Here is a 14,392-nt window from a genome sequence, read left to right on the forward strand (position 1 = left end):
CAGTTGAAAGCTGGCAACAGTGCTGTTAGCTGTCAGAGGTCTTCTTACGCCTTCTTCACTACAGTCATTACTACCCTGAAACAAAGTAGTAAAAACATATAGATTCACCACCACCGTAAAGGTCGAAGACCGAGCCATCTTGGGGCAAGGTGACGTAGAGAGTTCCTTGAGACTGTCATGGTGCGGTGCTAACGGATTTTTCTCTTACGGGTCAAACCGTCACAGAAGCGTACTATCGAAATCTCCTGACTTGGTTACGAGAGACTCTCGAGACGAAGTGTCGCAGAAAGCTGCCCAGGGGTGGGGCGGTGTGCTCCACAACAGTGCCCCAATTGGTTCTGTACAAGACACCGTCATACATGCTTCTTTTTTGGCCCATCCAATCTTGCCCCTGCCTCCTGTTCTCCTGACATAGCAACCAGTATTTTCTTCCTCTTTCGTCAAATGAAGAATCCATTACGTGGTGGGTATTTTGAAATTGACGAGGAGCTAATTTTTGAGGTGAAATGTTTGTTGAACAGTCAAAGTCAAGACTTTTACGACAAGGTTGACGAGGAGCTAATTTTCGAGGTAAAATGTTTGTTGAACAGTCTAAGTCAAGACTTGTACAACGAGGGTCTCCGTCGTCTATTATTTGGAATAATGTGTCGCACTGAAGACTGAATATGTAGTGGAAGACGGACACCAATTCTAACTCTCAGGGTCGCAGCTTGGACTTCTATACGTGATAATTAATTCGAACCTGTGACCGCCCTCATACGTTAGGAGACCACGTACAAGTGCGTCAAAGCGTAAATGTGGAACTGGCAGCTATCTAATACCTAGTGTGCAAAGGTAAAAGTAGAAGACTGTTGGGCTTACTGGTCTTCTCCGTGTGCTGCTACCTCTTGCAGCACTCTAATTAGAATGTTACACAGTGAATAGTCGTAAGCAGGTTATATATGCAGAAAGAAAGTATGCACTGCACACATGGGTATTTGTCCCGCCAATTTTTGCTTTAGAAAGTCCGCAAATTTGCCGCCTCTGGCGTAGTAAACTTTCACCGGTACAGATAATAATTCTGTCTGCATTCTAGCTAAAGCTCTCGTGTGTTAAGAGCATAGGCAGTAGTGTGAAGGTAGTATATTTTCAGTGGAAAGCGAAACCTGGAGCTTCTGTCATGAATCGTAAAACTGAAGTTTCTCATATTGAGGAAATGGAAGGACCGACCTATATTTAACTTGAAAAACATTTTGTAGCCAGGATCGCAATAATTAATATTTAATATTGATGGCGGGTTCCGACAGCTGAAACTGCCATCTTCTGGTCTTCAAAAAAATCGTTTCCGTTATGAGTTTATCACTCACACCATGCCGTCATTATCGTTGAAAATATACAACACATTATAAATAGGTTTGTCAAAAATAAAAGCATATACAGATAAAAAGGCCAATGTTACCAAACGAAGCATTCCACATAGGCTTCTCCGTTCTTAAAATGCACGATATAGTAAAAATGCACTTTTGTGTAAATGTTTACGTTTACATGATATGTTTTATACATCATGGATACATCTGTCCAAGTATACGGTGCAACTCAGTTGCTTTTAATACGAAGGTTGTCCAGAAAGTCACTTCTGATTGGTCGCAATATGGAAACCACAGTGAAAAACAGAAATGTTTTATTTGCAGCTGTTAGCTACACCTTCCATCTACTTCTCTACATAGTCGCCACTCCGACTTTGACATTTGCCGTGGCTCTGTACCAAATTTCCAATACCCTCATCATAGAAGGCAGCCGCCTGTGTTTTCCGCCAAAATGTTGTCTTCGTAGCCAGCGACTCATATGAGCAGAGATGAAACTCAAGGAGAGCCACGTTCGGGCTGCGCACTGACTTGACAAAAGTCGTGATGTAGCGTATTTGCTACAAAGCTCAATCTACTCGCCTATTTCTTCGGATACTCCGCATTTACGTACTTTTACTAGACGATTGTGTGCAACCCATTCTAGAGTTTTTTGAACGTCAAGAGCTGCACCATCAACCTACGCAGTACCAGGTAGATTCAGCGATCTACGATTAATTGATGCTAGAAGAGGGGCTGATCCTCTGTATATTCAATATATAAAGTAGTGGGTATTCTATAAGGGCCGGTGGCCTTTCCATTGTCGGGTTATTTGTCTTGTTTTTCATTTTCACATTCATTAAACTTTTACATCTGTCATTCTGGCATCTGAATAGCGATCCAACATAGGAATTGCGTAGTGATCTTCCTCGGTGAAGCAATTTCGGAAGACAGAGTTTAATATGTCGGTCTTAATTTTGTTATCCTCCGTTTCATGCCACCATGGTTAAAGACAGTTTGGCCACACAACTTGGTCTCCAACGCTTCTGGCTTGTGCTTGGTTGATGCGTTCGGCACTACTGTGGCTACAAGAAATGCAATTTCCATATCAACCACGTTATGTTTACCCGGCCAACCGATTACATTTCCGAATTTATTTATTTATTTTGAGTCATCAGTTTTCTGACTTTTAATGCGGCCCGCCACGAATTCCTCTCCTATTCCAACCTTTTTCTCTCCGAGTAGCACCTGCAGTCTACAGCACCAATTACTTGCTGCATGTAGCCCAGTCTCCTTCTTCCTCCACAGTTTATACGCTCTACAGCTCTCTCTAGCACCATGGAAGTTACTCCGTGATGTGTTAACACATGTCTTATCATCCTGTCCCTTCTTCTTGTCCGTGTTTTCCTTATATTCCTTTCCTCATCGATTCTGCCGAGAACCTCCTCGTTCCATATCTTATCAGCCCGTCTAACTTTCAACATTCCCCTGTAGTGCCACATCTCAAATGATTCTTTTCTCTTCTGTTCCGGTTTTCCCACAGTTCATGTCTTCCTAATTTACGAAACTGTTTTACATTACGAAGTAGACTTGCATATTCCGGCTATACATTGACGTCAGCTGTTTGCGACACATGCAAATTTGTGTCGGACCGGGTCACGGATTTCCCGTTCATCGCGATCGGTCGCTTTAATCACTTCGGCTACCCGAGCACGCCTCCAGGACCGATCCAAACTTCCACATGTCACGTAGTCACTATCGTCATGCTCGCACAGTTCGCGATTCCCGCCCAGGGAAACAAACATTATTTCGTCGTTTTAGCCCATCATGTTTGGATACGTTATTGATGGATGCAATGTCTGATTTATACAGTGTCTGTTGTATCTTCACAATACAATGTCCTTCAGACATGTATGGATGCTGAAGTGAAGTGCTGCCTAAAATGACTATAAAATATTTGTCTCTCCCTGTGCGGGTATCAGGAGTTGTGGGAGCATTAGGATTGTGACTATGTGACATATGGAAGTTTTGGTCGGTCCTGAAGGCGTGCTCGGAGAGTCGAATGGTTAAGGCAACCCCTCGCGATACGCGGGAAATCCGGGTTCGAGTCGCGGTCCGGAACAAATTTTCATGCATCACGAACAGCTGACTTCAATGCGTAGTCGCAATACATCAATCTATTTCATAATGTTTACCACAATTGTAATCGTCAGTGATAGTTTCTGCTCTTTCGACACTGTATAAACACACTTTGTAACCAACTACGATGAAATCAGTTCAGAGTACAAGAAGAGTTTGCACAAATACAGAATTTTGGCCGTCCATCGTGACGCTATACTCACAACCTGGGTTCTCACGAAAAGACTACGTGGTGCCCCTCCTGTGTCGTGCTATCGCTGGTTGTTGTACAGCTCAGCTAACAATGTAATATGTCTGTCCTCTGGGGTGCTAACCGTGTGAGGTAACTGCTAACTAGCAAGGCGTTGAGTGTAGCTCTCCTCAGGCCATCGATACCGCATTCACGTGACAGTCACCAGATCCCGGTCCACGCGACCAGCAATGACCAGGAACCATAACCCACAATACCGACAGGGTACGATCCTGTCGCTTTCAAATTCTGACACATGCCGGTGGACATTACTCGTTCTTGTACGAGGCGTAACGTTATCTTCTGACCAATAACCGTGCAGGTATAATAAAAGAGTGTTGTCACGACGTCACGAATTTGTAGCCCAAGTCCGCCATATTAGTTGCCCCATTCATTAGTTTCTGGTGCAAGTATTTTGATAAAAAATGCCACCTTGCGCCATTAACGGGTGTACTAATAATTCCGAATTATTATCTAAAGCAGGCGTGAGCGATCTCTGGTCACCCGCGAGCCTGATTCACAAACTTAAGCTCGCGAGCCGCCCTGTCACGTGTCGCGACAGCAGCGCTCCTAACGCAAATAGTCAAAACTACAGAGTAAGTGATGTTAATGTTTATGGGGTAACGCCCCGATATGTTGTGTCACCCCTTTGCCAACACGACACGCCACAAATTGTGCCTCAAAATACCCATTTTTGAGACTACATTCATTTTATGTTCACCCCGTCTTCATAGGATTACGGCCATTGATGCGTCGTGAACACTGTTTCTTTACTGACGACGTTTCACAATAGCTGTCCATTATTAGATTCTGCAATGCCGTAATAAAGAAACCATGCTTCAAAAATGGCTCTGAGCACTGTGGGACTTAACTTCTGAGGTCATCAGTCCCCTAGAACTTAGAACTACTCAAACCTATCCTAAGTACATCACACACATCCATGCCCGAGGCAGGATTCGAACCTGCGGCCGTAGCGGTCGCCCGGTTCCACACTGTAGCGCCTAGAACCGCTCGGCCACCCCAGCCCGCAAAAGAAACCATGTTCACAACACATAACGAAATGTAAACGTCATAAGACGTGATGTCAGCCATCTTGAAACATCGTCATGGAAAAATAAACGTCTATAAAAGCAACCGGTTGCAGCCAATTCATTATAAACTACCTTCAGTTTCAGGAGCTGCAGTGTTGTAAAACGTCCACAACGGACAAGAATTATTTTTAATGTTAATACGAGCAGGAAATCCGAGGCGAGCCTAGCGTCGGCGGAAATATCCAAAAATACGTCCCGGGCTGAGCACAATGAGAACACCTTGCTCTCAATCCCACAAATTTCTGCCGCGAACCGGACTGATAAACCATTCGCACGCCATATTCAGCCCGCGGACCGCCCGTGATGTAAAATTGCATTCCTTCAAGCGATATTTTCGATCACATACGGGAATTTTGGTTGAGCTGTTTACTTTTATTGTAGTGCTTTTATTTCTGTCATTTGACTTAGGATTTCCTATCACTCTAACTCTAAAATCTCTCTGGTTGAATGCCGTGAAAACATAAGATTGGATTGGTTGGTTGGTTGTTTTGGGGGGAAGGAGACCAGACAGCGTGGTCATCGGTCTCATCGGATTAGGGAAAGATGGGGAAGGAAGTCGGCCGTGCCCTTTCAGAGGAACCATCCCGGCATTTGCCTGGAGTGATTTAGGGAAATCACGAAAAACCTAAATCAGGATGGCCGGACGCGGGATTGAACCGTCGTCCTCCCGAATGCGAGTCCAGTGTCTAACCACTGCGCCACCTCGCTCGGTCATAAGATTGGATACCGAGCAAACATAGCATCTATACCTACACGCTTACTCTGCAATTCATATTTAAGTGCTTGTCAGAGGGTTCATCGAACCACTTTCAAGCATTTCTCTACAGTTCCACTCTCGAACAGCGAGCGGGCAAAATCAACACTTGAATCTTTCCGCGCGTGCTCTGATTTCCCTTATTTTATCATGATGTAGATGGGCGCCAACAAAATTTTTTCGCACTCTAAAAGTTGGTGATTGAAATTTCACGAGAAGATCATCCTGCAACGAAAAAATGCCTTTGTTTTAGAGTGCCACCACAATTCGCGTACCATATCCGTGGAACACTCTGCCCCCTTTCGCGATAACACAAAAGACCTACGCTACTCTGAACTTTTCCGATGTTCCCCGTCAGTCCTGTCTGATGCGTATCCCACAGCACACAGCAGTACTCCAAAAGCGAGAGGACAAGCGTAGTGGTAGTGTAAGCAGTCTTTTTAGTAGACCTGACGCATTTTATAAGTGCTCTGCCAATTCATTCCCACAACATTCTCTATGTGGCCGTTTCAATTTAAGCTTTTCGTAACTGTAAGCCTTGAGTATGTAGATTAACAGCCTTTAGATTTGTGATTTATTGTGTAACTGAAATTCAGAGGATTCTTTTAAGTACTCATGTGGATGACTTTTCATTATTTAGAGTCAGTTTCCAGTATTTGCACCATACAGATATCTTGTATAAATCATTTTGCAGTTCGTTTTGATCATCTGTTTGACTTTACAAGACGGTAAATGACAGCATTATCTGCAAACAATCTAAGAGGGCTGCTCATTTTGTCTCCTAAATGGTTACCGTAGATCATAAACAGGAGAGGGCCTACCGCAATTTATTGGGGAACGCAAGATATTACTTCTGTTTTACTCGATGACTTTCCGTCATTTACTACGAATTGTGACCTTTCTGACAGGCAGTCACGAATCGAGTCGCACAACTTAGACGATACTCCAAGGGCACGCAATTTGGTTAGATGTTGCTTATGAGAAACGGTGTCAAAAACCTTCTGAAAATCTAAAAATATGGTATCAGTTTGAGAGTCCTTGTCGATAGCACTCATTACTTCGTGAGAACAAAGAACTAATTGTGTTTCACATGAACGATATTTTCTGAATCCGTGTTTTCTGTTTGTCAACAAACCATTTTCTTCGAGGTAATTAATAATGTTCGAACACAGCATATGTTTCAAACTCCTACTGCGAATCGACTTCGGTGATATGAGTATGTAATTCTTTTCTTTCCTGATTATTAGTGTGACCTGTGCAACTTTCCAGTCTTTTAGTACGGATCTTTCGTCGAGCGAGAGGCTGTATATGACTGCAAAGTATGGGGATGTTGCATCAGCATACTCTGAAAAGAACCTAAATGGTATTCTATCTGGACCGGAAGACTTGCCTTTATTAAGAGCTTTAAGCTGCTTCACTGTATCGAGGATATTTACTTTTAAGTTACTCGTCTTCTTGATTTGAATCCTTTTTACTTGGTAAAAGAATTTCGGATCCATGTTTTAATAACTCTTCTTTAGTGGTACCGTCGTCGGTAACATCAACATTGTTATGGCGTCTTCCCGCGGGTGTACTTTATATACGACCAGAATCTCTTTGGGTTTTCTGCCAGATTTTTAAACAGAGTTTCATCTGGAAACTATTAAAAGCACATCGCATTGGAGTTCGTGCTAAATTTCGAGATTCTGTAAAACTTATCCAATCTTTTAAATTTGGCATCCTTTTTTCGTTGCTTCTCCAAAATGTTCTCGACATATTCGGGAAAAAAACACGGAACGATCACGTGTTTCGTCAGTTCATATTAAGGAAAATGAAGGACTACGAAAGGAGCCTTTTCATATCACATACTTCGCTTCTGGTTATTCGATACGTACTTATAGCAAAGAGGAAGATACATTAACAAGGGGAAATAAGTCGTCTTACTGGATCAAATATGCATTTAAGAAGAGAAAAACGTCTGTGATTGTCTTCCTGACATTGTGTTATTAACATAAGCATTGTCACATTTTCTACCCGTAACAACTGTTGCTCGCACACGACAGAAATTAAGAAGCAATCGTAAGTAGCAGTCTACTAATGTTTTGAGTCATCTAACGTGCCGGCCACGGCTTTAAAGTAACGTACAGGGTAAGTCTGTAGCGCTCTCTCTGCTTATTATACCTCCATGCCAACAGTCAACATTCAAATGCTATTTCTAAACGAGAAAACCATGGATAGTTTTTCGTTATATACAGAAGTAGTTGAGCACCCGGCGTTGCGTGAGCTTGTATATACTCCATAGTTCTATTAGTTCATCACCTCCTCCCACTCTCTCTGTCCATCTCCTCCTTCACCAACTCTCCGTCCATCTCCTGCGTCCCACCTCTCTATCGACCTCCTCCACCCCACCCCACCCCTCCACTCTCTGTCCATCTCCTGCTGTCCCCTTCTCTGCCCATACTCTCCTCCCTCATCTCTCTGCCCATCTCTTCCTCTTTCGTTTCTCTGTCCGTTTCCTCCTTCCCCTCTCTCTGTTCATCTCCTTCTCCCCATCTTTGTGCCAATCTCTTCCTCCTCCTGTCTCTGTCCACCTCCTCCCCTTTCCCTTCTCTGTCCATCACCTCCTCTCTCTGTACATTTCCCCCTCCACCTCTCCTTGTTCATCTTCCCCTCCCCCCTATCCGTACTCATTACCTCCTTCCTCCTCACTGTCTGCTCATCTCTTCCTCTCCTCTTCCTTCCCCGCGTTATCACGCTCACTCCAGTAGGAGGCTGGTGGTTCTTAAACCCACAGTATTTCTTTCCAGGTCGTGACTAATATGTGTACCAAATTTGGTTGAAATTTTAACTATTTTTCGACTGTGACAGTCTCAAAAGATACGTAAAGGTTTTTAACTACCGCTACTAGTCACAAAATGTGTTAACTAATGTATTATTTGTTTATTGTGCGACATGGTTCGAGGGTATACCTCATCATCAGGCTATATGGCACTACAAAAACAATTTCACAATAGGATTATGCAGATGTTAAACAGTCTTTTCATAAGTGCTGTGGTTACCCTGTGGAAGAAGAGAAAACCTAGTAAGAGGCGATGTCACTTTGTAAGCTGGACTGATGTTTGCATGAAAATGTTTCGAAACAATCACTCACTTGGCTCTTCTGGCGTGTCAGTCCCGTTGTGATGAGCTGAGGTGTTCCAATTTCTGTGGCTCTCTTGGCTTTCTTGATCACTGTTCACAAATGTTCACACACGTACCAGTAACTTGGAAACACGATCACAAAAACAAATCTGTAGTGCAGTGGACATTGCCCAGTTTACAAAGTGACATCGCCTCTTACTAGGTTTTCTCTTCTTCTACAGGATAACCACAGGACTTATGAAAAGACTGTTTAACATCTGCATGATCTGATTGTGAAATTATTTTTGTAATGCCATATAGCCTGATGATGAGGTATACCCTCGAAACATGTCGCACAAGAAATAAATAATACATTAGTTAACAAATTTTGGGACTGGTAGCGGTAGTTAAAAATCTTTACATATTGGTTGAAATTGTTCCAGGGTTTTTCGGATGAGCTTTTCACCCATAGGTTTGCCCAGGTACGCACATCTCAAAAATAGTTTACATATATTTACCATATTTTCCATGTATTTGTACACATGTTTCATCTGTGATGATGATGATGAGTCCCATACTCTTTTAGAGAGCGTAGGGGAGCGACGCGGGAGACCCGCGCCCCCTTACTAGGCAAGATCCTAGTGGAGGTGGTTTGCCACTGCCTTCCTCCGACCGTAATGGGGATGAATGATGATGATGAAGACGACACAACAACACTCAGTCATCTGGAGGAAGGAAAAATCCCTGACCCGCCGAAAATCGAATCCAGGACCCCGTGCTCGGGAAGCGAGAACGCTACCGCGAGACCACGAGCTGCGGACGATATCTATAGCGAATTCCGCGCTGCAGTTTCATTTTCACGCATCTCAATGTTTATGACTTCATATCTCCTGAACGTCTTCATGTGTGTCGTACATTGATATAATTTTGCTGGTACATTCAGTGATATATCTGAATCCTGTCCGCAAAATTTGAAAATTTGTCGCGAATACGGTTAGTAGCAAAGACGTAATGCATTAAAACGTCATTGTTCATGCGACAGTTATTGCAAGAACAGCGAAAATGGAGTAAGCGATAAACATTTTTGCTTTCATGATTTTGTGGGGGTTGTCAAGGAGAAAAAGTTTTGGAAAGATTTAAATTGCGTGATAAGTTCGTTCCAAGTCAGTAAGTAGTCTCATTCTCAAATACTGGATGACTAAAGTACGGGTATTTGAGCGTCGTCGGTTACTCTACTTTTTCACCCCACTCCCCTTGGTGCGTAGGTGGTTCTTATCACCACAGAAATTCTTTCTAGGCATATAATCTTTCCAATTTTGGTTGAAATCGGTCCAGTGATTTAGGAAGAGATGTGGAACATACATCCATGTACACAAATGTACATCAAGTTTTATGTAAGTATATAGATGGCGTGATTGGCACCTACTTTATGCAGATGTGGTGAAGTGCATATCATGTAGCACAGTTTTCGTCTTCAAGGTGCAGCCGTCTTAATGACCAGCGGTGCAAATACAGCTACCTCAAGAAATATTCACCATTCGTCCTGAAAAACGCAGTGTGTCTTGACTGATACAAATTTGATTCATTTCTAAACATTTAAGGCGCCTTGTAATATAGCCAATGTCAGTATGAGTAAATTTAACTGCAATATTTTGTTACACCTTCTTCAAAGACGCTTCATGGAAATCTGGAAAGTGGTGACTATAGCATGTCCGTTGCCTTGCTGCTTATTGCTGTCCTGTTGCGACGTACCTGCAGTGTCGGGTGTTGTGTCCACAGCGTGGAAGTTCGTCAAGCTGACGGAGGTCGCCGTCTCTCCCGACGCCGACGACCCGCATGCGGCAGGCAGCGTCGCCCTCGTCAAGGACGGGTGAGTAGGGCAGGCCCTTTGCCTAGGCCCACACATTCTGACATATGCGCTGTCGAATCCACTAGTACAGCTACTTCCGCTCACGTCTAAAAGTAATTTTACTATATGGAAAGAACACTCTTTGTTACTGCTTTGTTTACTAATTTTCAGCTCTTTTTCCACACAAAGTTTCTCTGCTGTCTTCTTTATCTTCCATGGAGAAGTTGTCTTCATTTTAATTTTGACGGTGGTAGAAACAGTTGCAAGAAAAGCTGAAAATGAAGCATTGAATAGCTCTATTTGTAATACTGAGAACGACTTACATGGCAAGCAAACAATCTTCTCTATTTATCAAATGCAATGTCCTGACTGACTGACTGACTGACACGGTTCTAGGCGCTACAGTCTGGAAACGCGCGACCGCTACGGTCGCAGGTTCGAATCCTGCCTAGGGCATGGATGTGTGCGTTGTCCTTAGGTTAGTTAGGTTTAAGTAGTTCTAAGTTCTAGGGGTCTGATGACCTCAGAAGATAAGTCCCATAGTGCTCAGAGCCATTTGAACGATATGACTGACTGACAAATTGTCGTCCAGCTCAAACCGCTAAGGATAGAAACCTGAAATTTGGATATTGTGTTGATCTTATACTGTAGGCATCGTTTGAGAAGGGACTTTTCGAAATTCCACCCTAAGGGAGGGAAATAGGGGACGAATTTTTTTCAAAATATGTCACTATTAATGCAATTTTGAAGCTAGAACGAAAACTGGTGTTTGGTTTCTCGCTCTGAAATAAACAAATACATGTTTAAGCAGTTTTGAAAATTCAGCCTCTATAGAAATTTAAAAGAAATACGCTTTCCATGGTTTTTGGAAATTCACCCACTAAATACATTCGGAAAAGACTAGCCTTTCATGGCCTTCATTAGAGTGCAAAGTGTAGAAGATGCTGTAGTTTGTGAACAACATAAAATTCGATTAAACAAAAACAAAAATTCTAAGCAGACCACGCATCTATGCGAGCGAAGAAGCGGGCGCTAAGCTAATTGCTTATGTAGGAAAGAAACATTTAAATAAAACAGAGAAGGGTACAGGCAATATAAACCAATTGTCAGAAGAAGATACGGAAACACATTACGGCGATTTATGGTACAGCGACAAACAGATTTTATCAGTAAAGAATGTGTAAGGCGAGCCATACTCGAGCGACCTACTGACATATGAAGACCTTGATGGAACTCTGACAAGAATAAAAACTAAAAAGGCAACCGGGAAGGAAGCAATAAATCCTGAGCTTATATACTATGGTGGTATGTCGCTAAAATTAAAATGTCCCATCTGTTTAATATGTGCTGGAAGAAAAACGCAATAACTGTGGTAATTATAGAGGAATAAAAGATGTGTGGATAGAAATCTTACGTCAAGATCGCAAATTTTCCTTATTGATTGGTTATGCAAACTGACAACGTTAATCACAAATCCAATATTGTTACAGTGTCCATGCGTGTGTATAAACGATGGACAGCAGTGATAGTTGCACCGTCGATGAGTGGATATAAACAAGATATCACTTCTAATATTTATAACAGGAACAAGAAAGTGTCTGTGAGACGGCTATGAGCCGACTGAACTGACTAATCTATAAAGAAGATTTGCGATCTTGACGTAAGATCTTTATCCACACATGTTTTAAATCAACAGATCGCGTTGACTGATCGACAGTGTCAAAGAATGACGTAGAGAGATAACTTTGATCGACACACCCGATAAGATATATTCTAGAATGATTGGCAAGAGACTACAGGATGTAAGTGAAACACTCCTTTTAGACGTCAGAATGGTTTCAGGAATAGAATGTTGTGCGTAGTTAGTGAAATCTTTATAAAACATTTAATTGAAAAAGGCGTGAATTTATCACGATAACACAAATACCCTTTATAGATTACGTAACAGCCTTCTGTGAGAGACAAATGATATGGAGCGTAGTAGAGAAAGCCCGCCTGCGTAGCTCAGTGGTCAGTTTGTCTGGCTACTATCACAAGGACGCGGATTAGAGTTCCAGCAGTGCCACGAATTTTTCCGCGGTGCGCGGACTGGCACGGAGTGCACTGAGCCTCGTGGAGCCAATTGAGGAGCTGCTTGACCGGGCGGTAGCGGCTCCAAAGTCTGGGAAGTTGACGACGGCCGGGAGCGCAATGTGCTGACCCCATGCCCATCCATATCGAATCCGATGACGCCATTGGCAGAGGATGATACGGCAGTCGTTCAGTCTCAGTTGGCCCATACGAGGCAAGACTCGGAGCTTGAGACTAGAAAGACGAGAAAAATAAACTACATTATGCATTAACTAAGTTGCATCTTCTGGGCGAAGAATATATATGGAGATCTCAATCAATAAAACGACGGTAATTGTGTTTAAAGGAGTTGTGTTAGTCATTACCAAAATACCAGAATAATTTACAAGTTACCAGTTTAAATTATTCAGGAAACCTAATAATAGAGACACAGACAACAAGAGTAATCAGTTTCAGAATACATGTTGTACCATTAACAGAACCCTAAAGAATGGAGTTAGAAAGGAAAGCCGGCCGGGGTGGCCGAGCGGTTCTAGGCGTTACAGTCTGGAACCGCGTGACCGCTACGGTCGCAGGTTCGAATCCTGCCTCGGGCATGGATGTGTGTGATGTCCTTAGGTTACTTAGGTTTAAGTAGTTCTAAGTTGTAGGGGACTGATGACCTCAGAAGTTAAGTCCCATAGTGCTCAGAGCCATTTGAACCATTTTTTAGAAAGGAAACAAAAGTAAAGTTTTATAAAAAAAATATTGCTGTGCCGTCTCTGCTGTGCGGGAGTGAAAAGTTGGCTCTGACAAAGAGGGATAAGAGCCAAATACATCCAGCTGAAATGAGATTTCTGAACACAGAAAAGGTTGCACTCGGCAAGACAGGATCAGGAGTGAACAAATTAGAGTGGAACTTAATGTTGAACGGATAAACAACACAACAGAGAAACACATAATCAGATAGAAAGGCATGTGAGCAGAATGCGAGAAGAAAGACAGACGAAACAACTGTTGAGGAACAGGCCGAGAAGAAGAAGAAACCCTCGTACGCCCAAAAGGAGATGGGCTCAGCAACAAACTTAGAAGATGGAAAACGCAGTAAGCGTATCCCTGAAAGTGAATATGATGATGGTGGTGGTGTTGGAGGTGGTGATAATGTTTATGGATATACCAACATTACCGATTTTCTTTCCTATTCCTTTGTCCTACTGAACGAGGAGAAAAGGGAAATCTGTAAGCCGCCATACCTGCCCTATCTCTCCTACCTTATTCTCAAGATCTGAACTATACACATGTGCCTAACGAATAGCCACTTCTCTATATTTTGGTATACGATTCTTACACGTGAGCTGCCCGAGCAATTTTCGGCGCTGTGTCGTAGGTGCCGGAACAATGACTTCGTGACGATCATCCCGCACCAGCCGGCGCGCTACCGCGACCGCAACAACGAGGTCTTCCTGGACTTCGAGGCGTTCCTGCTGAGCGGCTTGCAGGAACGCGCCACCCTCTGGATACACTCGCAGATCAAAGCCTGCATGGACGCCGCCGATTGCCAGCCCGTGAGTACACAGCCGCGCGAGCCGACACTCCTCAAGAGAGCGGATGTTTGCTCGCGTCTGGCTCAACACTTCTGCTGCAAATTCACTCATTGCTACTCCGCCGAACCTCTCTGGACAAAATTATACAAACGGTACAGTATCGTAACTATTTTGAGACAAGACATTGTACAGAAAGATGAGTACTATTAACGACGTTTCATTTTCAATAGGCTTCCAGAAGAACTGAAAAAATTAATGATAAACCAAAAATTTAATTGTTTCTTGAAAGGCTCCCTACTGACATTTCCTCTATTCT

The 14,392-nt window shown here is 43.1% G+C and overlaps 1 protein-coding gene across 1 annotated transcript in view; it reads left to right on the forward strand.

The window, feature by feature from the left end:
* The window catches only part of LOC124605228, a 304,515-nt gene that overhangs the window by 174,651 nt on the left and 115,472 nt on the right, over nt 1-14,392 (forward strand). The window contains exons 6-7 of the mRNA XM_047136779.1: nt 10,414-10,504; nt 13,920-14,097. Of these exons, the coding sequence (XP_046992735.1) occupies nt 10,414-10,504; nt 13,920-14,097 (269 nt within the window). The remainder of the gene's footprint in view (nt 1-10,413; nt 10,505-13,919; nt 14,098-14,392) is intronic.

This window comes from Schistocerca americana, chromosome 3, assembly GCF_021461395.2.
Source record: "Schistocerca americana isolate TAMUIC-IGC-003095 chromosome 3, iqSchAmer2.1, whole genome shotgun sequence".
Lineage (NCBI taxonomy): Eukaryota > Metazoa > Arthropoda > Insecta > Orthoptera > Acrididae > Schistocerca > Schistocerca americana.